The 25142-nt window shown below is 47.6% G+C and overlaps 1 protein-coding gene across 4 annotated transcripts in view; it reads right to left on the bottom strand.

The window, feature by feature from the left end:
* Positions 1 to 219: 219 nt before the first annotated feature.
* LOC106602019 (glucagon receptor) overlaps positions 220 to 25142 on the bottom strand; it is a 273403-nt gene continuing 248480 nt past the window's right edge. For all 4 annotated transcript variants that reach the window (XM_045715820.1, XM_045715819.1, XM_045715818.1 and 1 more), the window contains 4 exons: positions 19650 to 19738; positions 18687 to 18831; positions 2509 to 2550; positions 220 to 2086 (listed from right to left, as the gene is read on the bottom strand). In XM_045715820.1, coding sequence (XP_045571776.1) covers positions 1625 to 2086; positions 2509 to 2550; positions 18687 to 18831; positions 19650 to 19738 — 738 coding nt within the window. In that variant the 3' untranslated portion in view covers positions 220 to 1624. The remainder of the gene's footprint in view (positions 2087 to 2508; positions 2551 to 18686; positions 18832 to 19649; positions 19739 to 25142) is intronic.

The raw sequence follows: 25142 nt of genomic DNA, 5'->3' as shown, positions 1-25142 counted from the left end.
GTCCAGTTCATTCTTCCTGTACTGTCTCCAGTACCAGAAAACACATCACAATTTAACACAACAACAACAATAACAATAACAACAACAACAACAACAACAACATATACCAGAGGCTAAAGCTAAGACCCTGTATTTAGCAACTTGAGGATTCTGGGTATTATTTTACACATTTAGCTTTGGAAGATGTTTTTATTATTCTCTGTTTTTGCTTTGTGAACATGCAGCACTGAGTCCTGCAGCAGCAGTGAGTCCTACAGCAGCAGTGAGTCCTGCAGCAGTGAGTCCTGTAGCAGCAGTGAGTCCTGCAGCAGTGAGTCCATGCTGTCTGTCTGACTGTCTGTTGAAGAGAAAACACATATCAATCCATGTGGCTCGCAGGACATCCACTGTCATAGGACGACAGAGGGGTTCAACATGGGAGGTCTGGTCTGGGTCAGAGGGTTCCAACATGGGAGGTCTGGTCTGGGTCAGAGGGTTCCAACATGGGAGGTCTGGTCTGGGTCAGAGGGTTCCAACATGGGAGGTCTGGTCTGGGTCAGAGGGTTCCAACATGGAGGACTGGTCTGGGTCAGAGGGTTCCAACATGGGAGGTCTGGTCTGGGTCAGAGGGTTCCAACATGGAGGTCTGGTCTGGGTCAGAGGGTTCCAACATGGAGGTCTGGTCTGGGTCAGAGGGTTCCAACATGGAGGACTGGTCTGGGTCAGAGGGTTCCAACATGGAGGACTGGTCTGGGTCAGAGGGGTCTAACATGGGAGGTCTGGGTCAGAGGGTTCCAACATGGGAGGTCTGGTCTGGGTCAGAGGGTTCCAACATGGAGGTCTGGTCTGGGTCAGAGGGTTCCAACATGGAGGACTGGTCTGGGTCAGAGGGTTCCAACATGGAGGACTGGTCTGGGTCAGAGGGGTCTAACATGGGAGGTCTGGGTCAGAGGGTTCCAACATGGGAGGTCTGGTCTGGGTCAGAGGGGTCTAACATGGGAGGTCTGGTCTGGGTCAGAGGGTTCCAACATGGAGGTCTGGTCTGGGTCAGAGGGTTCCAACATGGAGGACTGGTCTGGGTCAGAGGGGTCTAACATGGGAGGTCTGGTCTGGGTCAGAGGGTTCCAACATGGAGGACTGGTCTGGGTCAGAGGGGTCCAACATGGGAGGTCTAGCTTGTCCTATGTTTCTCTCATTTGGCTGTAGATTGGAGAGGATCGAGTAGGTGTCTCTCTCCCACTAACACTGTTTCAGGGTGACGATACAAACATTGAGACACACACTGGTCCTGGGTCTGTCAAGGCCATCTCGCTCATTAACATTGGTCCAGGGTGACGGCCATTGAGAAACACACCTCTTCTGAAACACACTGCCCAGCTCCATTGTTACCAGGGTGTTACGTCATTAATCTTCCCCGTCCTCTCCAGTCTCTGCTGTAGTTATCAGGGTGTTACGTCATTAATCTTCCCCATCCTCTCCAGTTTCTGCTGTCGTTACCAGGGTGTTACGTTATTAATCTTCCCCATCCTCTCCAGTCTCTGATGTAGTTACCAGGGTGTTACGTCATTAATCTTCCCCGTCCTCTCCAGTTTCTGCTGTAGTTACCATGGTGTTACGTTATTAATCTTCCCCATCCTCTCCAGTCTCACAGGTGGCTCTCTGCATTTCCTCTAGGAGCCTCGTAACACTCTGACACCCTGTCCGTCAAGCAGATATCATCCATATTATCCTCTATCAGTGTGTGACTACAGCTGATGGTGCCCTCACGTGGTAGGGAGGGAAACTGCATGGACGACCCCGTGTTCCTCCTGCTCCGCCCCATGCCATTCTGACAGCTCACCACCAGGAGGTGCTTCTCCTCTGGGGAGCAGCCTGGGCCCTGGCCAGGGGGAGCAGGTGAGGAGGTGGTGATGTCAGGGAGGTAGGGGTGGAGGAGCAGGGAGGAGGGGTGCGAGGGATCGTGACCCCTGAGAGCGTGCCCGTGACCCAGCAGGCTGCTGCTCTTAGTGTTGAGGTGGGGCGTCTGGCTATAGGTGTGGCGGTACTCCTCCTCAATGTTACGACCCAGCTTCCAACGCTTCCACTTCTTCAGGATCTCTGACTGGACCTTGGGGAGGAGAGGGGGAGAGGGAGAGAGGGGGAGAGGGTGAGGAAGGGAGAGAGAGAGAGAGAAATACAGACAGACAGAGACAGGGTGAAAAGAGAGAGATAAAGAAGAAGAGAGAGAGAGGAGAGAGAGAGAGCGGGCAAGAGAGAGAGAGAGAAAGAGAAAGGGCGAGAGAGAGACACAGAGAGAGAGAGCGAGAGACGGAGAGAAAGAGAGAGAAAGACACAGAGAGAGAGAGAGACAGAGAGAGAGAGATTGTATGTGTGATGTTCACGTTAAATTGAGAGTTGTTCAGGTACATGTGAGACCAAGTTTAGTGGATAAGAGCAAGGACAAGAGAAGAGAAACAGAGAGGATACATCCTCCATGAAAGATGTATGAAAGAGGGAGAAAGAGAAGAACAGGAGGAGAAGAGGTCTTACCTCTTTGTTGACAAAGCAGTATAAGATAGCTACCAGCAGACCCTGTAGAAACACCAAGTTCTGAGTCAACACACACGACCATTATCATATGTGACACATTCAGTGTATTCGGAAAGTATTCAGACCCCTTGACTTTTTCCACATTTTGTTACAGCCTTATTCTAAAATGGATTAAATGAATAAAACAATTCCTCATCAATCTACACACAATACCCCATAATGACAAAGCGAAAACAGTTTTTAGAAATGTTTACAAATAAGAAAAATAAGAAACTGAAATATGACATTTACATAAGTATTCAGACCCTTTACTATGAGACTAGAAATTGAGCTCAGTTGCATCTTGTTTCCATTGATCATCCTTGAGATGTTTCTACAACTTGATTGGAGTCCACCTGTGGTAAATTAAATTGATTGGACATGATTTGGAAAGGCACACACCTGTGTATATAAGGTCCCACAGCTGACAGTGCATGTCAGAGTAAAAACCAGGCCATGAGGTCAAAGGAGTTGTCCATGGAGCTCCAAGACAGGATTGTGTCGAGGCACAAATTTGGGGAAGGGTACCAAGAAAATGTCCCCAGAAACACAGTGGCCTCCATCATTCTTAAATGGAAGAAGTTTGGAACCACTAAGACTCTTTCTAGAGCTGGCCGCCCGGCCAAACTGAGCAATCGGGGAAGAAGGCCTTGGTCAGGGAGGTGACCAAGAACCCGATGGTCACTTTGACAGAGCTCCAGAGTTCCTCTATGGTGATGGGAGAACCTTCTAGAAGGAAAACCATCTTTGCAGCACCACCAATCACCACCAATCAGGCCTTTATGTTAGAGTGGCCAGACTGAAGCCACTCCTCAGTGAAAGGCACATGACAGCCAGCTTCAAGTTTGTCCAAAGGCACCTAAAGGATTCTCTGGTCTGATGAAACCAAGATTAAACTCTTTGGTCTGAATGCCAAGCGTCACGTCTGGAGGAAACCTGGCACCATCCCTACGGTCTCTCTCTCTCGCTCTCTCTATCTTTCTCTATGTTTTTCTCAGATGTACAGGACTGTTAGAGTCACTGTTCATTTTCTCTCTGTGTTTCTCAATGTTTGTGTGTCTCTCTCTCTCTCCCTCAGTCTCTTTCACAGAGTCTCTCTCTCTCTCTGTTTCTCTCAGATGTAGAGGGGTGTTAGTGTCACTGTCACAACTCAATACTGGACACAGGCTTCTACTCTGTGATCTCTGACTGAGACTTGAGTACGGCTCCAGAGAATACAGAATCCTTCTTACTTTCAGACAGGATACTCTCTGTATGTACATGTTACACAAATACATTTACCTTCACAATGTAACAGAGGAGGGAAAGCTGTGTTCTGTGTCTCGGGCTGTACAGTCGTGGCCAAAAGTTTTGAGAATGACACAAATATTAATTTCCACAAAGTTTGCTGCTTCAGTGTCTTTAGATATTTTTGTCAGATGTTACTATGGAATACTGAAGTATAATTACATTTACATTTACATTTACGTCATTTAGCAGACGCTCTTATTCAGAGCGACTTACAAATTGGTGCATGCACCTTATGATATCCAGTGGAACAACCACTTTACAATAGTACATCTATATCTTTTTTTTTGGGGGGGGGGGTTAGAAGGATTACTATATCCTATCCCAGGTATTCCTTAAAGAGGTGGGGTTTCAGGTGTCTACGGAAGGTGGTGATTGACTCCGCTGTCCTGGCGTCGTGAGGGAGCTTGTTCCACAATTGGGGTGCCAGAGCAGCGAACAGTTTTGACTGGGCTGAGCAGGAACTGTGCTTCCGCAGAGGTAGGGGGGCCAGCAGGCCAGAGGTGGATGAACGCAGTGCCCTTGTTTGGGTGTAGGGCCTGATCAGAGCCTGAAGGTACGGAGGTGCCGTTCCCCTCACAGCTCCGTAGGCAAGCACCATGGTCTTGTAGCAGATGCGAGCTTCAACTGGAAGCCAGTGGAGTGTGCGGAGGAGCGGGGTGACGTGAGAGAACTTGGGAAGGTTGAACACCAGACGGGCTGCGGCGTTCTGGATGAGTTGTAGGGGTTTGATGGCACAGGCAGGGAGCCCCGCCAACAGGGAGTTGCAGTAATCCAGACAGGAGATGACAAGTGCCTGGATTAGGACCTGCGCCGCTTCCTGTGTAAGGCAGGGTCGTACTCTGCGAATGTTGTATAGCATGAACCTACAGGATCGGGTCACCGCCTTGATGTTAGCGGAGAACAACAGGGTGTTGTCCAGGGTCACGCCGAGGCTCTTAGCACTCTGGGAGGAGGACACAATGGAGTTGTCCACCGTGATGGCGAGATCATGGAAAGGGCAGTCCTTCCCCGGGAGGAAGACCAGCTCCGTCTTGCCGAGGTTCAGCTTGAGGTGGTGATCCATCTTCCACACTGATATGTCTGACAGACATGAAGAGATGCGATTCACCACCTGGTTATCAGAAGGGGGAAAGGAGAAGATTAATTGTGTGTCGTCTGCATAGCAATGATAGGAGAGACCATGTGAGGATATGACAGAGCCAAGTGACTTGGTGTATAGCGAGAATAGGAGAGGGCCTAGAACTGAGCCCTGGGGGACACCAGTGGTTAGAGCACGTGGTGCGGAGACGGATTCTCGCCACGCCACCTGGTAGGAGCGACCTGTCAGGTAGGACTCAATCCAAGAGTGAGCCGCGCCGGAGATACCCAACTCAGAGAGGGTGGAGAGGAGGATCTGATGGTTCACAGTATCAAAGGCAGCAGATAGGTCTAGAAGGATGAGAGCAGAGGAGAGAGAGTTAGCTTTAGCAGTGCGGAGAGCCTCCGTGACACAGAGAAGAGCAGTCTCAGTTGAATGACCAGCCTTGAAACCTGACTGATTTGGATCGAGAAGGTCATTCTGAGAGAGATAGCATTAGAGCTGGCCAAGGACGGCACGTTCAAGAGTTTTGGAGAGAAAAGAAAGAAGGGATACTGGTCTGTAGTTGTTGACATCGGAGGGATCGAGTGTAGGTTTTTTGAGAAGGGGTGCAACTCTCGCTCTCTTGAAGACGGAAGGGACGTAGCCAGCGGTCAAGGATGAGTTGATGAGCGAGGTGAGGTAAGGGAGAAGGTCTCCGGAAATGGTCTGGAGAAGAGAGGAGGGGATAGGGTCAAGCGGGCAGGTTGTTGGGCGGCCGGCCGTCACAAGACGCAAGATTTCATCTGGAGAGAGAGGGGAGAAAGAGGTCAAAGCATAGGGAAGGGCAATGTGAGCAGGACCAGCGGTGTCGTTTGACTTAACAAACGAGGATCGGATGTCGTCGACCTTTTTTTCAAAATGGTTGACGAAGTCATCCGCAGAGACGGAGGAGGGGGGAGGGGGAGGAGGATTCAGGAGGGAGGAGAAGGTGGCAAAGAGCTTCCTAGGGTTAGAGGCAGATGCTTGGAAGTTAGAGTGGTAGAAATTGGCTTTAGCAGCAGAAACAGAGGAGGAAAATGTAGAGAGGAGGGAGTGAAAAGATGCCAGGTCCGTAGGGAGGCTAGTTTTCCTCCATTTCCGCCCGGCTGCCCGGAGCCCTGTTCTGTGAGCTCGCAATGAGTCGTCAAGCCACGGAGCAGGAGGGGAGGACCGAGCCGGTCGGGAGGATAGGGGACATAGAGAGTCAAAGGATGCAGAAAGGGAGGAGAGGAGGGTTGAGGAGGCAGAATCAGGAGATTGGTTGGAAAAGGATTGAGCAGAGGGAAGAGATGATAGGATGGAAGAGGAGAGAGTAGCAGGAGAGAGAGAGCGAAGGTTGCGACGGCGTAATAGCATCTGAGTAGGGGCAGAGTGAGTAGTGTTGGAGGAGAGCAAGAGGGAAAAGGATACAAGGTAGTGATCGGAGACTTGGAGGGGAGTTGCAGTGAGATTAGTAGAAGAACAGCATCTAGTGAAGATGAGGTCAAGCGTATTGCCTGCCTTGTGAGTAGGGGGGGGACGGTGACAGGGTGAGGTCAAAAGAGGAGAGGAGAGGAAAGAAGAAGGCAGAGAGAAATGAGTCAAAGTTAGACGTAGGGAGGTTAAAGTCACCCAGAACTGTGAGGGGTGAGCCATCCTCAGGAAAGGAACTTATCAAGGCGTCAAGCTCATTGATGAACTCTCCAAGGGAACCTGGAGGGCGATAAATGGTAAGGATGTTAAGCTTGAATGGGCTAGTGATTGTGATAGCATGGAATTCAAATGAGGAGATAGACAGATGGCTCAGGGGAGAAAGAGAGAATGTCCACTTGGGAGAGATGAGGATTCCAGTGCCACCACCCCGCTGACCAGATGCTCTCGGGGTGTGCGAGAACACGTGGTCAGACGAGGAGAGAACAGTAGGAGTAGCAGTGTTTTCTGTGGTAATCCATGTTTCCATCAGCGCCAAGAAGTCGAGGGACTGGAGGGTAGCATAGGCCGAGACGAACTCTACCTTGTTGGCCGCAGACCGGCAGTTCCAGAGGCTGCCGGAGACCTGGAACTCCACGTGGGTCATGCGCTCTGGGACCACCAGGTTAGAGTGGCAGCGGCCACGCGATGTGAAGCGTTTGTATGGCCTGTGCAGAGAGGAGAGAACAGGGATAGACCGACACATAGTTGATAGGCTACAGGAGAGGCTACGCTAATGCAAGAGAGGAGATTGGCATGAAAAATTAACTAAACAACTGGGGAAGCGAGAGAGCAGGGCCTCCCTCACTAACAATTCACTGAAACACTAAAACGCTAAAATATAACTTTTCTAGCTACCACTAGAAATTAAATTGATGTAAACTACAGTGGTTCAATGTTTCCAGGAATAGGCTCAAACTTAGTTTATTCCGCTAGATAACTTGGTACAGTATTCTTCCGTGAAAACCCACCTAGTGCACCGTGTCCTATGACGCCGTAGCTAACTAGCTAACTAGCATGCTAGCATCCTATAAACACATGGTTAGCACCAATACTTGGTAACAACAAACTACCAATGGATCATTCGTGTCCGTGTCTAGTTCATAACGCAGAAGTAATTAAACGTTGGCTAGCTAACACAAAGTCAGTCTTGCTAGCTACACAAGTGGCCTACACATCTCGAATGTTCAGAAAGTTAAGCTTACGTTGCAAAAATCTTATTGACTAAAAATGATACAGCTAGCTGGTAGGGTTAGCTAGCTAGCAGTGGGCGTGTTGTAGACTGTTAGAAAATGTAGCTGGCTAGCTAACGTCGATAGTTACTCTGTGCTACGCTTTTATCTTGATACAAAGACAACTATGTAGCTAGCTAACATTACACTAGTCAAATCATTCCATTGTAATGTATATAGTTTCTACAGTTCTGCTAATTGGTAAAGTTGGCTAGCTAGCAGTGGCTGTAGTGTTATGGTGTTGACGCCGTTTCGAAAATGGCGCGAACGAACGAATACAGCTGGCTAGCTAACCTTGTTAGTTCCTCAGAGCTACACCTTTATCCTTGATACAAAGACAGCAGATACAACTATGTAGCTAGCTAACAATACACTAATCAAATCGTTCCAATGTAATGAAATGTAATATTACCCGCGGAGCGAGGTGCAGCACGACCACTCACTCCAGCATCCGGCGGAGTGTCAAAGGCATAAGTGTCAAAGGCTTTTATTGACAATTACATGAAGTTGATGCAAAGAGTCAATATCTGCAGTGTTGACCCTTCTTTTTCAAGACCTCTGCAATCCGCCCTGGCACGCTGTTAATTAACTTCTGGGCCACATCCTGACTGATGGCAGCCCATTCTTGCATAATCAATGCTTGGAGTTTGTCATAATTTGTGGGTTTTTGTTTGTCCACCCGCCTCTTGAGGATTGACCACAAGTTCTCAATGGGATTAAGGTCTGGGGAGTTTCCTGGCCATGGACCCAAAATATTGTTTTGTTCCCCGAGCCACTTAGTTATCACTTTTGCCTTATGGCAAGGTGCTCCATCATGGTGGAAAAAGGCATTGCTCGTCAACAAACTGTTCCTGGATGGTTGGGAGAAGTTGCTCTCGGAGGATGTGTTGGTACCATTCTTTATTCATGGCTGTGTTCTTAGGCAAAATTGTGAGTGAGCCCACCCCCTTGGCTGAGAAGCAACCGCACACATGAATGGTCTCAGGATGCTTTACTGTTGGCATGACACAGGACTGATGGTAGCGCTCACCATGTCTTCTCCCGACAAGCTTTTTTCCGGATGCCCCAAACAATCGGAAAGGGGATTCATCAGAGAAAATGACTTTACCCCAGTCCTCAGCAGTCCAACCCCTGTACCTTTTGCAGAATATCAGTCTGTCCCTGATGTTTTTCCTAGAGAGAACCATCTTCTTTGCTGCCCTTCTTGACACCAAAAGTCTTTGCCTCACTGTGCGTGCAGATGCACTCCACCTGCCTGCTGCCATTCCTGAGCAAGCTCTGTACTGGTGGTGCCCCGATCCCGCAGCTGAATCAACTTAAGGAGACGGTCCTGGTGCTTGCTGGACTTTCTTAGGCACCCTGAAGCCTTCTTCACAACAATTGAACCGCTCTCCTTGAGGTTACCTGAAATCTTACTGGCAGCAATATCCTTGCCTGTGAAGCCCTTTTTGTGCAAAGCAATGATGACGGCACGTGTTTCCTTGCAGGTAACCATGTTTGACAGAGGAAGAACAATGATTACAAGCACCACCCTCCTTTTGAAGCTTCCAGTCTGTTATTTGAAGTCAATCAGCATGATCTCCAGCCTTGTCCTCGTCAACACTCACACCTGTGTTAACGAATCACTGACATGATGTCAGCTGGTCCTTTTGTGGCAGGGCTGAAATGCAGTGGAAATGTTTTTTGGGGATTCAGTTAATTTGCATGGCAAAGAGGGACTTTGCAATTAATTGCAATTCATCTGATCACTCTTCATAACATTCTGGACTATATGCAAATTGCCATCACACAACCTAGGCAGCAGACTTTGTGAAAATTAATATTCGTGTGTCACGACACCTACGGAAGGTGGCGCCCCTCCTCGCCCGGGCGGCGCTCGGCGGTCGTCGTCGCCGGCCTACTAGCTGCCATCGATTTATGTTTCACGTTCTGTTAGTTATGCCTAGGTTAGTTGGGCACCTGTTTTATGTTAGTTGTTAGTGGGGAAGGATATTTAGGCTAGCTAGTTAGGTTTGTTGTTTGTGCGGGATTGTTCGTTGTCAGTGTGTGTTTTTGTTATGAGGTTCTGTGTTTTCCCTTTTGGAGTTAAGTTGTTCGTTTTGGGCTGCGCCCCTGGTTACGTTCTTTTAAGGGTGGTGCGTTTCTTTTTGCACACCTTGCACTCCATACTTTTGCATATTTTCCGAGTGGATATTTTATTAAAATGTATTCACGGAATCATTCTGTCTCCTGCGCCTGACTCCACCTCTCCTGAATCCACAAGCCACCCGCTGTGACAGTGTCATTCTCCAAACTTTTGGCCACGACTGTACATGATGACAGGCAGTTTGGTTCTTGTCTGTAGCATAGAGCTGTCTGGTTGGTAAAGGGGTCTTGTCTGTAGCATAGAGCTGTCTGGTTGGTAAAGGGGTCTTGTCTGTATCATAGAGCTGTCTGGTTGGTAAAGGGGTCTTGTCTGTAGCATAGAGCTGTCTGGTTGGTAAAGGGGTCTTGTCTGTAGCATAGAGCTGTCTGGTTGGTAAAGGGGTCTTGTCTGTAGCATAGAGCTGTCTGGTTGGTAAAGGGGTCTTGTCTGTAGCATAGAGCTGTCTGGGTGGCTAAAGGGGTCTTGTCTGTAGCATAGAGCTGTCTGGTTGGTAAAGGGGTCTTGTCTGTATCATAGAGCTGTCTGGTTGGTAAAGGGGTCTTGTCTGTAGCATAGAGCTGTCTGGTTGGTAAAGGGGTCTTGTCTGTAGCATAGAGCTGTCTGGTTGGTAAAGGGGTCTTGTCTGTAGCATAGAGCTGTCTGGTTGGTAAAGGGGTCTTGTCTGTAGCATAGAGCTGTCTGGTTGGTAAAGGGGTCTTGTCTGTAGCATAGAGCTGTCTGGGTGGCTAAAGGGGTCTTGTCTGTAGCATAGAGCTGTCTGGTTGGTAAAGGGGTCTTGTCTGTAGCATAGAGCTGTCTGGTTGGTAAAGGGGTCTTGTCTGTAGCATAGAGCTGTCTGGTTGGTAAAGGGGTCTTGTCTGTAGCATAGAGCTGTCTGGTTGGTAAAGGGGTCTTGTCTGTAGCATAGAGCTGTCTGGTTGGTAAAGGGGTCTTGTCTGTAGCATAGAGCTGTCTGGTTGGTAAAGGGGTCTTGTCTGTAGCATAGAGCTGTCTGGTTGGTAAAGGGGTCTTGTCTGTAGCATAGAGCTGTCTGGTTGGTAAAGGGGTCTTGTCTGTAGCATAGAGCTGTCTGGTTGGTAAAGGGGTCTTGTCTGTAGCATAGAGCTGTCTGGTTGGTAAAGGGGTCTTGTCTGTAGCATAGAGCTGTCTGGTTGGCTAAAGGGGTCTTGTCTGTAGCATAGAGCTGTCTGGTTGGTAAAGGGGTCTTGTCTGTAGCATAGAGCTGTCTGGTTGGTAAAGGGGTCTTGTCTGTAGCATAGAGCTGTCTGGTTGGTAAAGGGGTCTTGTCTGTAGCATAGAGCTGTCTGGTTGGTAAAGGGGTCTTGTCTGTAGCATAGAGCTGTCTGGTTGGTAAAGGGGTCTTGTCTGTAGCATAGAGCTGTCTGGTTGGCTAAAGGGGTCTTGTCTGTAGCATAGAGCTGTCTGGTTGGTAAAGGGGTCTTGTCTGTAGCATAGAGCTGTCTGGTTGGTAAAGGGGTCTTGTCTGTAGCATAGAGCTGTCTGGTTGGTAAAGGGGTCTTGTCTGTAGCATAGAGCTGTCTGGTTGGTAAAGGGGTCTTGTCTGTAGCATAGAGCTGTCTGGTTGGTAAAGGGGTCTTGTCTGTAGCATAGAGCTGTCTGGTTGGCTAAAGGGGTCTTGTCTGTAGCATAGAGCTGTCTGGTTGGTAAAGGGGTCTTGTCTGTAGCATAGAGCTGTCTGGTTGGTAAAGGGGTCTTGTCTGTAGCATAGAGCTGTCTGGTTGGTAAAGGGGTCTTGTCTGTAGCATAGAGCTGTCTGGTTGGTAAAGGGGTCTTGTCTGTAGCATAGAGCTGTCTGGTTGGTAATGGGGTCTTGTCTGTAGCATAGAGCTGTCTGGTTGGTAAAGGGGTCTTGTCTGTAGCATAGAGCTGTCTGGTTGGCTAAAGGGGTCTTGTCTGTAGCATAGAGCTGTCTGGTTGGTAAAGGGGTCTTGTCTGTAGCATAGAGCTGTCTGGTTGGTAAAGGGGTCTTGTCTGTAGCATAGAGCTGTCTGGTTGGTAAAGGGGTCTTGTCTGTAGCATAGAGCTGTCTGGTTGGTAAAGGGGTCTTGTCTGTAGCATAGAGCTGTCTGGTTGGTAAAGGGGTCTTGTCTGTAGCATAGAGCTGTCTGGTTGGTAAAGGGGTCTTGTCTGTAGCATAGAGCTGTCTGGTTGGTAAAGGGGTCTTGTCTGTAGCATAGAGCTGTCTGGTTGGTAAAGGGGTCTTGTCTGTAGCATAGAGCTGTCTGGTTGGTAAAGGGGTCTTGTCTGTAGCATAGAGCTGTCTGGTTGGTAAAGGGGTCTTGTCTGTAGCATAGAGCTGTCTGGTTGGTAAAGGGGTCTTGTCTGTAGCATAGAGCTGTCTGGTTGGTAAAGGGGTCTTGTCTGTAGCATAGAGCTGTCTGGTTGGTAAAGGGGTCTTGTCTGTAGCATAGAGCTGTCTGGTTGGTAAAGGGGTCTTGTCTGTAGCATAGAGCTGTCTGGTTGGTAAAGGGGTCTTGTCTGTAGCATAGAGCTGTCTGGTTGGTAAAGGGGTCTTGTCTGTAGCATAGAGCTGTCTGGTTGGTAAAGGGGTCTTGTCTGTAGCATAGAGCTGTCTGGTTGGTAAAGGGGTCTTGTCTGTAGCATAGAGCTGTCTGGTTGGTAAAGGGGTCTTGTCTGTAGCATAGAGCTGTCTGGTTGGTAAAGGGGTCTTGTCTGTAGCATAGAGCTGTCTGGTTGGTAAAGGGGTCTTGTCTGTAGCATAGAGCTGTCTGGTTGGTAAAGGGGTCTTGTCTGTAGCATAGAGCTGTCTGGTTGGTAAAGGGGTCTTGTCTGTAGCATAGAGCTGTCTGGTTGGTAAAGGGGTCTTGTCTGTAGCATAGAGCTGTCTGGTTGGTAAAGGGGTCTTGTCTGTAGCATAGAGCTGTCTGGTTGGTAAAGGGGTCTTGTCTGTAGCATAGAGCTGTCTGGTTGGTAAAGGGGTCTTGTCTGTAGCATAGAGCTGTCTGGTTGGTAAAGGGGTCTTGTCTGTAGCATAGAGCTGTCTGGTTGGTAAAGGGGTCTTGTCTGTAGCATAGAGCTGTCTGGTTGGTAAAGGGGTCTTGTCTGTAGCATAGAGCTGTCTGGTTGGTAAAGGGGTCTTGTCTGTAGCATAGAGCTGTCTGGTTGGTAATGGGGTCTTGTCTGTAGCATAGAGCTGTCTGGTTGGTAAAGGGGTCTTGTCTGTAGCATAGAGCTGTCTGGGTGGCTAAAGGGGTCTTGTCTGTAGCATAGAGCTGTCTGGTTGGTAAAGGGGTCTTGTCTGTAGCATAGAGCTGTCTGGGTGGCTAAAGGGGTCTTGTCTGTAGCATAGAGCTGTCTGGTTGGTAAAGGGGTCTTGTCTGTAGCATAAAGCTGTCTGGTTGGTAAAGGGGTCTTGTCTGTAGCATAGAGCTGTCTGGTTGGTAAAGGGGTCTTGTCTGTAGCATAGAGCTGTCTGGTTGGTAAAGGGGTCTTGTCTGTAGCATAGAGCTGTCTGGTTGGTAAAGGGGTCTTGTCTGTAGCATAGAGCTGTCTGGGTGGCTAAAGGGGTCTTGTCTGTAGCATAGAGCTGTCTGGTTGGTAAAGGGGTCTTGTCTGTATCATAGAGCTGTCTGGTTGGTAAAGGGGTCTTGTCTGTAGCATAGAGCTGTCTGGTTGGTAAAGGGGTCTTGTCTGTAGCATAGAGCTGTCTGGTTGGTAAAGGGGTCTTGTCTGTAGCATAGAGCTGTCTGGTTGGTAAAGGGGTCTTGTCTGTAGCATAGAGCTGTCTGGTTGGTAAAGGGGTCTTGTCTGTAGCATAGAGCTGTCTGGTTGGTAAAGGGGTCTTGTCTGTAGCATAGAGCTGTCTGGGTGGCTAAAGGGGTCTTGTCTGTAGCATAGAGCTGTCTGGTTGGTAAAGGGGTCTTGTCTGTAGCATAAAGCTGTCTGGTTGGTAAAGGGGTCTTGTCTGTAGCATAGAGCTGTCTGGTTGGTAAAGGGGTCTTGTCTGTAGCATAGAGCTGTCTGGTTGGTAAAGGGGTCTTGTCTGTAGCATAGAGCTGTCTGGTTGGTAAAGGGGTCTTGTCTGTAGCATAGAGCTGTCTGGTTGGTAAAGGGGTCTTGTCTGTAGCATAGAGCTGTCTGGTTGGTAAAGGGGTCTTGTCTGTAGCATAGAGCTGTCTGGTTGGTAAAGGGGTCTTGTCTGTAGCATAGAGCTGTCTGGTTGGTAAAGGGGTCTTGTCTGTAGCATAGAGCTGTCTGGTTGGTAAAGGGGTCTTGTCTGTAGCATAGAGCTGTCTGGTTGGTAAAGGGGTCTTGTCTGTAGCATAGAGCTGTCTGGTTGGTAAAGGGGTCTTGTCTGTAGCATAGAGCTGTCTGGTTGGTAAAGGGGTCTTGTCTGTAGCATAGAGCTGTCTGGGTGGCTAAAGGGGTCTTGTCTGTAGCATAGAGCTGTCTGGTTGGTAAAGGGGTCTTGTCTGTATCATAGAGCTGTCTGGTTGGTAAAGGGGTCTTGTCTGTAGCATAGAGCTGTCTGGTTGGTAAAGGGGTCTTGTCTGTAGCATAGAGCTGTCTGGTTGGTAAAGGGGTCTTGTCTGTAGCATAGAGCTGTCTGGTTGGTAAAGGGGTCTTGTCTGTAGCATAGAGCTGTCTGGTTGGTAAAGGGGTCTTGTCTGTAGCATAGAGCTGTCTGGTTGGTAAAGGGGTCTTGTCTGTAGCATAGAGCTGTCTGGGTGGCTAAAGGGGTCTTGTCTGTAGCATAGAGCTGTCTGGTTGGTAAAGGGGTCTTGTCTGTAGCATAAAGCTGTCTGGTTGGTAAAGGGGTCTTGTCTGTAGCATAGAGCTGTCTGGTTGGTAAAGGGGTCTTGTCTGTAGCATAGAGCTGTCTGGTTGGTAAAGGGGTCTTGTCTGTAGCATAGAGCTGTCTGGTTGGTAAAGGGGTCTTGTCTGTAGCATAGAGCTGTCTGGGTGGCTAAAGGGGTCTTGTCTGTAGCATAGAGCTGTCTGGTTGGTAAAGGGGTCTTGTCTGTATCATAGAGCTGTCTGGTTGGTAAAGGGGTCTTGTCTGTAGCATAGAGCTGTCTGGTTGGTAAAGGGGTCTTGTCTGTAGCATAGAGCTGTCTGGTTGGTAAAGGGGTCTTGTCTGTAGCATAGAGCTGTCTGGTTGGTAAAGGGGTCTTGTCTGTAGCATAGAGCTGTCTGGGTGGCTAAAGGGGTCTTGTCTGTAGCATAGAGCTGTCTGGTTGGTAAAGGGGTCTTGTCTGTAGCATAGAGCTGTCTGGGTGGCTAAAGGGGTCTTGTCTGTAGCATAGAGCTGTCTGGTTGGTAAAGGGGTCTTGTCTGTAGCATAAAGCTGTCTGGTTGGTAAAGGGGTCTTGTCTGTAGAATAGAGCTGTCTGGTTGGTAAAGGGGTCTTGTCTGTAGCATAGAGCTGTCTGGTTGGTAAAGGGGTCTTGTCTGTAGCATAGAGCTGTCTGGTTGGTAAAGGGGTCTTGTCTGTAGCATAGAGCTGTCTGGGTGGCTAAAGGGGTCTTGTCTGTAGCATAGAGCTGTCTGGTTGGTAAAGGGGTCTTGTCTGTATCATAGAGCTGTCTGGTTGGTAAAGGGGTCTTGTCTGTAGCATAGAGCTGTCTGGTTGGTAAAGGGGTCTTGTCTGTAGCATAGAGCTGTCTGGTTGGTAAAGGGGTCTTGTCTGTAGCATAGAGCTGTCTGGTTGGTAAAGGGGTCTTGTCTGTAGCATAGAGCTGTCTGGTTGGTAAAGGGGTCTTGTCTGTAGCATAGAGCTGTCTGGTTGGTAAAGGGGTCTTGTCTGTAGCATAGAGCTGTCTGGTTGGTAAAGGGGTCTTGTCTGTATCATAGAGCTGTCTGGTTGGTAAAGAGGTCTTGTCTGTTGCATAGAGCTGTCTGGTTGGTAAAGGGGTCTTGTCTGTAGCATAGAGCTGTCTGGTTGGTAAAGGGGTCTTGTCTGTAGCATAGAGCTGTCTGGTTGGTAAAGGGGTCTTGTCTGTAGCATAGAGCTGTCTGGTTGGTAAAGGGGTCTTGTCTGTAGCATAGAGCTGTCTGGGTGGCTAAAGGGGTCTTGTCTGTAGCATAGAGCTGTCTGGTTGGTAAACGGGTCTTGTCTGTAGCATAGAGCTGTCTGGTTGGTAAAGGGGTCTTGTCTGTAGCATAGAGCTGTCTGGGTGGCTAAAGGGGTCTTGTCTGTAGCATAGAGCTGTCTGGTTGGTAAAGGGGTCTTGTCTGTAGCATAGAGCTGTCTGGGTGGCTAAAGGGGTCTTGTCTGTAGCATAGAGCTGTCTGGTTGGTAAAGGGGTCTTGTCTGTAGCATAAAGCTGTCTGGTTGGTAAAGGGGTCTTGTCTGTAGCATAGAGCTGTCTGGTTGGTAAAGGGGTCTTGTCTGTAGCATAGAGCTGTCTGGTTGGTAAAGGGGTCTTGTCTGTAGCATAGAGCTGTCTGGTTGGTAAAGGGGTCTTGTCTGTAGCATAGAGCTGTCTGGGTGGCTAAAGGGGTCTTGTCTGTAGCATAGAGCTGTCTGGTTGGTAAAGGGGTCTTGTCTGTATCATAGAGCTGTCTGGTTGGTCAAGGGGTCTTGTCTGTAGCATAGAGCTGTCTGGTTGGTAAAGGGGTCTTGTCTGTAGCATAGAGCTGTCTGGTTGGTAAAGGGGTCTTGTCTGTAGCATAGAGCTGTCTGGTTAGTAAAGGGGTCTTGTCTGTAGCATAGAGCTGTCTGGTTGGTAAAGGGGTCTTGTCTGTAGCATAGAGCTGTCTTGGTGGCTAAAGGGTGTCTTGTCTGTAGCATAGAGCTGTCTGGTTGGTAAAGGGGTCTTGTCTGTAGCATAGAGCTGTCTGGGTGGTTAAAGGGGGTCTTGTCTGTAGCATAGAGCTGTCTTGGTGGCTAAAGGGGTCTTGTCTGTAGCATAGAGCTGTCTGGGTGGCTAAAGGGGTCTTGTCTGTAGCATAGAGCTGTCTTTGTGTGGCTGAAGGGGTCTTGTCTGCAGCATAAAGCTGTCTTGGTAGAGCTGTTGTTAGGGATGTTGGAATGCACAGATTGATGCATGAGACTGACTGACTCAAATGTTCTCTCTCTCTCTGTTACACTATCTTTGTTGCTTTCTCTCCAGCTCTCTCTCTCTCCATCTCTCTTTCTGGGTCTTACTCTCTTTGAGTATCTTGTTTCTATCTCTGTGTCTCTCTCTCCCCCCCTCTCTCCACCTCCAATCCCCCCCTCTCTCTCTCTCTCTCTCTCTCTCTCTCTCCCCCTCAAATCCCCCTCTGTCTCTCTCTCTCTCTCCCCGCTCCCATAATAACATGGAACACCCTTTGGATGGAGAGAAGACAGAGAGAGAAGACAGAGAGAAGACAGAGAAGACTGAGAGAAGACTGAGAGAAGACCGAGAGAAGACCGAGAGAGAAGACCGAGAGAGAAGACTGAGGGAAGACTGTGAGAGAAGACAGAGAGAAGACTGAGAGAAGACTGAGTAATTCACTGAAAAAGAAGGGCATGTGGTGCTCAAAGACTAAATGTAAACTCTGTCACTGTCATGATCACTCTTGGGCTGCATCCCAAACAGCACCCTATTCATTAGTGCACTAGTTTGACCAGAGACCATATGGGGAGAGGTTAGTAGTGGGAGTAGTGCACTTTATTGGGTATAGGGCTCTGATCTAAAGTAGTGCACTATATAGGGAATAGGGTGCCAACTAGGATATAGAGCCAGGCCTGACGTCATCAAAATACCAAGGGTAGCTAGCTACTACCACATTGGGTTGGGAGATGAGGAATTCATAATGCAACGCCTTCTAAATGAAGAGAGTAGACCGAATCACTCAGAGTAGAAGGACCGAATCACTCAGAGTAGAAGGACCGAATCACTCAGAGTAGAAGGACCGAATCACTCAGAGTAGAAGGACCGAATCACTCAGAGTAGAAGGACCGAATCACTCAGAGTAGAAGGACCCGAATCACTCAGCGTAGAAGGACTGAATCACTCAGTGTGGAAGGACTGAATCACTCAGGGTAGAAGGACTGAATCACTCAGAGTAGAAGGACTGAATCACTCAGAGTAGAAGGACCGAATCACTCAGAGTAGAAGGACCGAATCACTCAGAGTAGAAGGACCGAATCACTCAGAGTAGAAGAACCGAATCATTCAGAGTAGAATGACCGAATCACTCAGCGTAGAAGGACTGAAGTACTCAGGGTAGAAGGACCGAATCACTCAGAGTAGGACTGAATCACTCAGAGTAGAAGAACCGAATCACTCAGAGTAGAAGGACTGAATCACTCAGTGTGGAAGGACCGAATCACTGAGTAGAACCCCGAATCACTCATAGTAGAAGCACTGAATCACTCAGAGTAGGACTGAATCACTAAGAGAATGCATATAGTGCTCCAAGACTCATAATGATATGGTGCCACACACACACACACACACACACACACACACACACACACACACACACACACACACACACACACACACACACACACACACACACACACACACACACACACACACACACACAGAGAGAGAGAGACTAAATGACTCGAGACAGTAGTTCATAGAAGGCATTCAGGCTACTGAGGGTAATTCACATCCACACAGAAGGCATTCAGGCTACTGAGGGTAATTCACATCCACACAGAAGGCAGTAGCTGTTGATATTAGATTGTTGTTTGAGTCAAAGTTATTCTGTCCATGTGGTTATGAACCAGCTTGTGGATATGCCCTCTTTTATAACTCAGTTTGAATAGTTACTGGACAAATGTTTTATCTAGATTTATCTTACGGTCAACACATCAAACTCCGTCCATGAGAGTAGGTCACGTACTGCTTGTGACTGCAGTATGTATGGTTAATGAATGTGTTATGAGGTCTCTATATTTAGGTACCCTTTAAGTGCGTCTGTGTGTGTGTGTGTGTGTCTGTGTGTGTGTGTGTCTGACCTGGAAGGAGGTGAAGAAGAGGTCGATGAAGAGTTTGGTGAGACGCAGGGCGATGGTGGCCTCGGTGGACTCATCCGTCACGAAGACAAACACCACCAAGTGGATCCCTAGTAGAGGGATCAGGGTTAGGGTAGACTTAGCCAACCTGGGAGGGAGAGAGAGGGAGAGGGGAGGGAGACAGGGAAGGGTGGGAAAGAGAGAGAGAGGGGAGAGGAGAAGGAGAGGGGAGGGAGAGAGAGAGAGAGAGAGGGAGAGGGGAGGGAGAGGGAGAGGGGGAGGGTGGGAAAGAGAGAGAGAGGGGAGAGGGGAGGAAGGGAGAGCGCGAGAGAGGGAGAGGGGAGGGAGAGAGAGAGGGGAGAGGGAAGGAAGAGGGGGAGGGTGGGAAAGAGAGAGAGAGGGGAGAGGAGAAGGAGAGGGGAGGGAGAGAGAGAGAGAGGGAGAGGGGAGGAGAGGGGGGAGGGTGGGAAAGAGAGAGAGAGGGAGAGGGGAGGGAGAGGAAGGGAGAGTGAGAGAGAGGGGAGAGGGGAGGGAGAGAGAGGGAGATGGCAGGGAGAGGGGGGAGGGTGGAAAAGAGAGAAAGAGGGGAGAGGGGAGCGAGAGAGAGGGGAGAGGGGAGAGAGAGATGGGGAGAGGGGGAAGGAGGGAGAGAGAGAAGGTTAGAGAGATGCAGGGAGAGGGGGAGAGAGAGAGAGGAAGAGAGAGGGGGAGAGAGAGGGAAGGACGGAGAGAGAGAAGGTTAGAGAGATGCAGGGAGAGGGGGAGAGAGAAAGGAAGAGAGAGGGGGAGAGAGAGGGAGAGAGAGAGAGAGAGCTGAGATTAGGTTGATGATATTATAAACAGAGGAAAGGGTTTTCTTTGTGAAAGAAAGAAAGAAAGAAAGAAAGAAAGAAAGAAAGAAAGAAAGAAAGAAAGAAAGAAAGAAAGAAAGAAAGAAAGAAAGAAAGAAAGAAAGAAAGAGCTCACCGGAACTTGTAGTCGGAGTATCTCATCTGGTGAGCCCTCAGTTTGGACACCAGGATCTTTATTATGTGGATGAAGATCAGGAAGTTAATCTGTAAAGAACAGGAAGTCAGAAACAAGTGACGACTTATCAACATGCAGAACAGAACAGTGGTGGGTTTGCAAAGAGCTCCGTAGCACTACATTCTTATAAAAAAATGGACTTTCTTCTTCCGTCCCCATAGCAGAACTCTTTTGGAGAACCATTTTTGGTTCCAGGTAGAACCCCTTTGAGTTCCATGTAGAACCCTTTCCACAGAGGGTTGTACATGGAACTCAAAAGAGTTCTACCTGGAACCAAAAAGGGTTCAACCTGTAACCAAAAAGGGTTATCCTATGGGCACAGCCGAAGAACCCTTATGGAACCCTTTTTTCTGAGTGTACATACTGTAAGATTATAGGGCGGCACACAATTGACCCAGCATCGTCCGGGTTACGGTTTGGCCGGGGTAGGCCGTCATTGTGAATAAGAATTTGTTCTTAAGTGACTTGCCTTGTTAAATAAAGGTTAAATAAAATAAATCCCAAACAATCTGATCGCGCTTTGTTGGCTATGCACCTTTTAAAGGCAATGCTTCCAGGATTGCGGAGACTGAATTCATGGTAAACGGTAAACGCTGCATATGTCGGCTCAGTAGGAAATGAACTTTAAATGTCAAATACGCTATAACACCGATTTACCGCGAATGGGATTGAATCCAGACCTTAGCCTGGTTACAGACATGTTGTGCTGCAGTATAGTCAACTCATATGCTCCTTGTCATGGCTAACATGTTTAAATAGGAGTTGGTACGACAGTCCAAACAGATCTAGGACCGTCAGGCTAGCATGTTGAGAGCTACGTGAACAGATACAACTATGTCCGCTGACGTGGACTCAAACGAGGGTCCTAAACCAAACAGACCGGGATAAAGAGGTGAGGGAGTGGCGCTGTGTTGTCATGGGCTACGTAAAACAGGAACTGACCTCACCACCCCTGTCTCTGTGAATACTCAAACACAGGAATTCCTGTAAGGTACAGGAACTACAGCCACTTAGGAAGAGGATTGATGTTAGGAAAGTATGTCGACTCAACTCAGGGTGTCTGTCTGTGTATTTTATTTAACCTTTATTTAACAAGGTAGGTTAGTTAAGAACAAATTCTTATTTACAATGACGGCCTATTCCGGCCAAACCCGGACGACGCTGGGCCAATTGTGTGCCGCCCTATGGGACTCCCAAATCACTGCCGGTTGTGATACATCCTGGAATCGAACCAGTGTCTGTAGTGACTCCTCTAGCACTGAGATCCAGTGCCTTAGACCGCTGTGCCACTCGGGGCTCACACAGGTGGTGTTCCAAATGACACACTGTTCCCTAGTGAACTACTTTTGATTAGGACCCAGGGCTCTGGTTAATAAAAGCACTATATATTGCAGCCTTTCTTAAAGTATGGGTCACGACGTGTCAGAGTAAATGTATAATTATTTCATGAATTACTGGAATTGATTTGGCCAAGTGCATCTGCGCTCTCTGTTCAGTGCTCTCTCTGCTTAGCAGCGGTCTCTGCTCAGTTTGGCAGCTGCGGGAGTCTGAGAGGGAGATGCCTGTGTGCTTCGCGGTTTAGCGAATTTCTTTTTCTGCAGTTTTCTTGAAGATCACTCCAGGACACACACGATGCAGCGCTGTTCAGCAGTAGATGATGCGCTGTCAGCCACTGACTTGTCATTCCCACTCGCCATCACTCACCGCTGTCATGAAATGGGCTCATGCTAGCCACAAGTTCTGACTGAGCTCAATTGTCATGACATGAAACACATATACAGCGATGGGTTTCTCTCTCTTTTATACAAACTTATAACGAGGAGCGCCCACAATGTGTTTTGTGCAGGGAAGTGGTTAGTAATGAGTCTCTCATGACGAACAAATGAATAAAACGACAAGTCCTGACCAAACATCCACAGTATGACGATAAACCCAGGGAGTTCTTTCAGAACAGGGCAGAATGCTTCAGGAAACAGTGCTTCGACAGTGGAAAGTAAGTCAGCTAGCAAGGCATTGTTGTCATTTTATTACAGGGGATGATCAGCAGAAATAAGGGAGTACTAACTAACTCTCATAGTAGTTAGATGTGAGTTTCTCTTTCAAACAATACCCTGGCCTTGTACATAGCTAATAGCGAACGTTAGCCAAAGCTAGCTAGCTACTAATGCAACCCTAGTAACAGTACAGATGAATATGAAAAATGATCTTACTGTAGAAATGATTGTTGAAAACTAGTCTAGGTTGGAACTGTTGCCATTAAAATACAATAATAATTTTTATTCTTAACTTTCAACAATAATTTCTACGGTAAGATGACAGTAGGCCTGATCATGTGTCATCTGTACTGTTACTTAGGGTTGCACTATCATAAACCTTGTGTGTGTTCTGTTATTCATCTGTGTGATGTTATCAATCAGTTTATTCCAATTCAGAATGAAAATGATTTATTGTATTTTAACAGCAACAGTTCCAACCTAGACAGAGAAGTGTGTTTTTAATGGGGGAAAATAAACATGAATATATATTTATATTAATATTTCATTTCATTGTTATTTGTTTTTGTCTATATTACATTTGTTTTAGACATATGTACCGATATTTATGTATAGTTGCATATTTTCCAAAGTTTGGGTTCCAGGAATACACAGAATTTCACATTTGGGTCCCAGGCTGAAACAGTTTAAGAACCCTTGGTATAGTGGATGGGGTGCCCTTTGGGATTCAGCCCTGATGTGACAGTTTAAGAACCCTTGGTATAGTGGATGGGGTGCCCTTTGGGATTCAGCCCTGATGTGATGGTTTAAGAACCCCTGGTATAGTGGATGGGGTGCCCTTTGGGATTCAGCCCTGATGTGACAGTTTAAGAACCCTTGGTATAGTGGATGGGGTGCCCTTTGGGATTCAGCCCTGATGTGATGGTTTAATAACCCTTGGTATAGTGGATGGGGTGCCCTTTGGGATTCAGCCCTGATGTGATGGTTTAAGAACCCTTGGTATAGTGGATGGGGTGCCCTTTGGGATTCAGCCCTGATGTGATGGTTTAAGAACCCCTGGTATAGTGGATGGGGTGCCCTTTGGGATTCAGCCCTGATGTGACGGTTTAAGAACCCTTGGTATAGTGGATGGGGTGCCCTTTGGGATTCAGCCCTGATGTGACGGCCGCCGTGACGAATCTCACTCTTATATAAACCCATGTTCTGACCTTTCGTTAACACTACGGTCATGGCGGGGCAGCAGGAGGTAGAACTGGGTCAGGACTTCATCAAACTAAAGCACCCAAATGGATATGGAAGAAAGACTGACCCTTGAATGCTGACATACTATAGGTGATATGTTGACTTGGAGAGTCTGTCTGATATGACAACTGCCATGATGAATCTCACTCTTATATAAAGCCAGCCCAGCCCTTCCAGGAGTAGGCTACTAATAACTCCAGGGTCACATTGGAGTGGTAGGGGGTAGTGAAGTGGGGTCGGGACATCAAAACCAAAACACCCCAAAATATACAGAGAAGGAATGCCGACATGACTTACATTAGCTAGTATGGAGTCTGTCTGATGTATCGTTGCAAAATTCTGGTAACTTTCCCCAAATCCCAAGGTTTTTTTCCCAAAAATTCTGGTTGGAAGATTCCTGGATTTCCTGCCAATTCCTGACAGATACCGGGAATCTTCCAACCAGGATTTCTGGAAATTTCGGGAAAGTCCACCCAGACACTATCTTTTGGTATCTGTTTCATTAGTCCATTGTTGACATAGTCCCAAAATGTTTTGCTTGTCACCAATCAAGTTTTCAATATATGTACTTTAACTTTCAAAATACATAAATCATCCCCGTACGATACGTTTTGCGCCATATGATGCTGCGTTTTGCGCCATATGATGCTGCGTTTTGCGCCATATGATGCTGCGTTTTGCGCCATATGATGCTGCGTTTTGCGCCATATGATGCTGCGTTTTGCGTCATATGATGCTGCGTTTTGCGCCATATGATGCTGCGTTTTGCGTCATATGATGCTGCGTTTTGCGCCATATGATGCTGCGTTTTGCGCCATATGATGCTGCGTTTTGCGCCATATGATGCTGCATTTTGCATCATATGATGCTGCATTTTGCGCCATATGATGCTGCGTCATATGATGCAAAATGCATCATACAGGAATGATTTCTGCATTTTTTTCCTTTAAGAAATATCAGAATAATGCAAGAAACATTCTGAGCAGAAAATGTAAGAAATAACACAAAAAAATGTAAAATATTAAAAACTAAAGTTGACTAGGAGCTGTGAACAGGACAACCATGTCTGTCGGCGCCATCTTGTATTGTGGGTACAGAGAACAGACCCTTGAATGCCAACATTCTACTCTAAGTGATCCAACATCACTCCAGGCTCTTTGTAGGATGACAACTTACTTTACTTCATAAACCTTTCAACACGGTCTTCATGTTTAAGGTCTGTGAAAGGAGATACCATTCCACACTGTCTTCATGTTTAAGGTCTGTGGTAGGAGATACCATTCCACACTGTCTTCATGTTTAAGATCAGTGGTAGGAGATACCATTCCACACGGTCTTCATGTTTAAGGTCTGTGGTAGGAGATACCATTCCACACTGTCTTCATGTTTAAGGTCTGTGAAAGGAGATACCATTCCACACTGTCTTCATGTTTAAGGGCAGGGTCAGTGATAGGAGATACCATTCCACACTGTCTTCATGTTTAAGGTCAGGGTCAGTGGTAGGAGATACCATTCCACACTGTCTTCATGTTTAAGGTCTGTGGTAGGAGAGACCATTCCACACTGTCTTCATGTTTAAGGTCAGTTGTAGGAGATACCATTCCACACTGTCTTCATGTTTAAGGTCAGGGTCAGTGGTAGTGGAGCAGGACATCAAATGAAAACACCCAAACGGAGACGGAGGAGGACAGATAGGAATCAATAACATTTTGTATGCTTTGTTTTATTGATTGTTCAATCATATTCAATCATTTAAACAAAGCATACAAAAATCAATTGATTCTCTTTTCTTTTCTTTCTTTTAGCTTTTACTACATTATTCCATGTGTTATTTCATAGTTTTGATATCTTCACTATTATTCTACAATGTAGAAAATAGTAAAAATAAAGATAAAACCCTGGAATGAGTAGATGTGTCTAAACTGTTGACTGGGACTGTAGATACATGTGTCTGACAGCTGGGGAGAAAAAGGTTAGGAAACGTAATCGTAAAGACAGCAGGAAAACAAACATGTGCGCACGTACACACACACACACGCACACACCCGCACGCACACGCACACACGCACACACACGTACACACGCACACACGCACACACACACACACACACACACACACACACACACACACACACACACACACACACACACACACACACACACACACACACACAGGTTTTTATCTAGCCTGCACTTT

The sequence above is a fragment of the Salmo salar genome, chromosome ssa03 (assembly GCF_905237065.1).
Source record: "Salmo salar chromosome ssa03, Ssal_v3.1, whole genome shotgun sequence".
Taxonomy (NCBI): domain Eukaryota; kingdom Metazoa; phylum Chordata; class Actinopteri; order Salmoniformes; family Salmonidae; genus Salmo; species Salmo salar.
The sequence above is the reverse complement of the archived record's forward strand: the minus strand, read 5'-3'. Positions and strand labels throughout refer to the sequence as shown.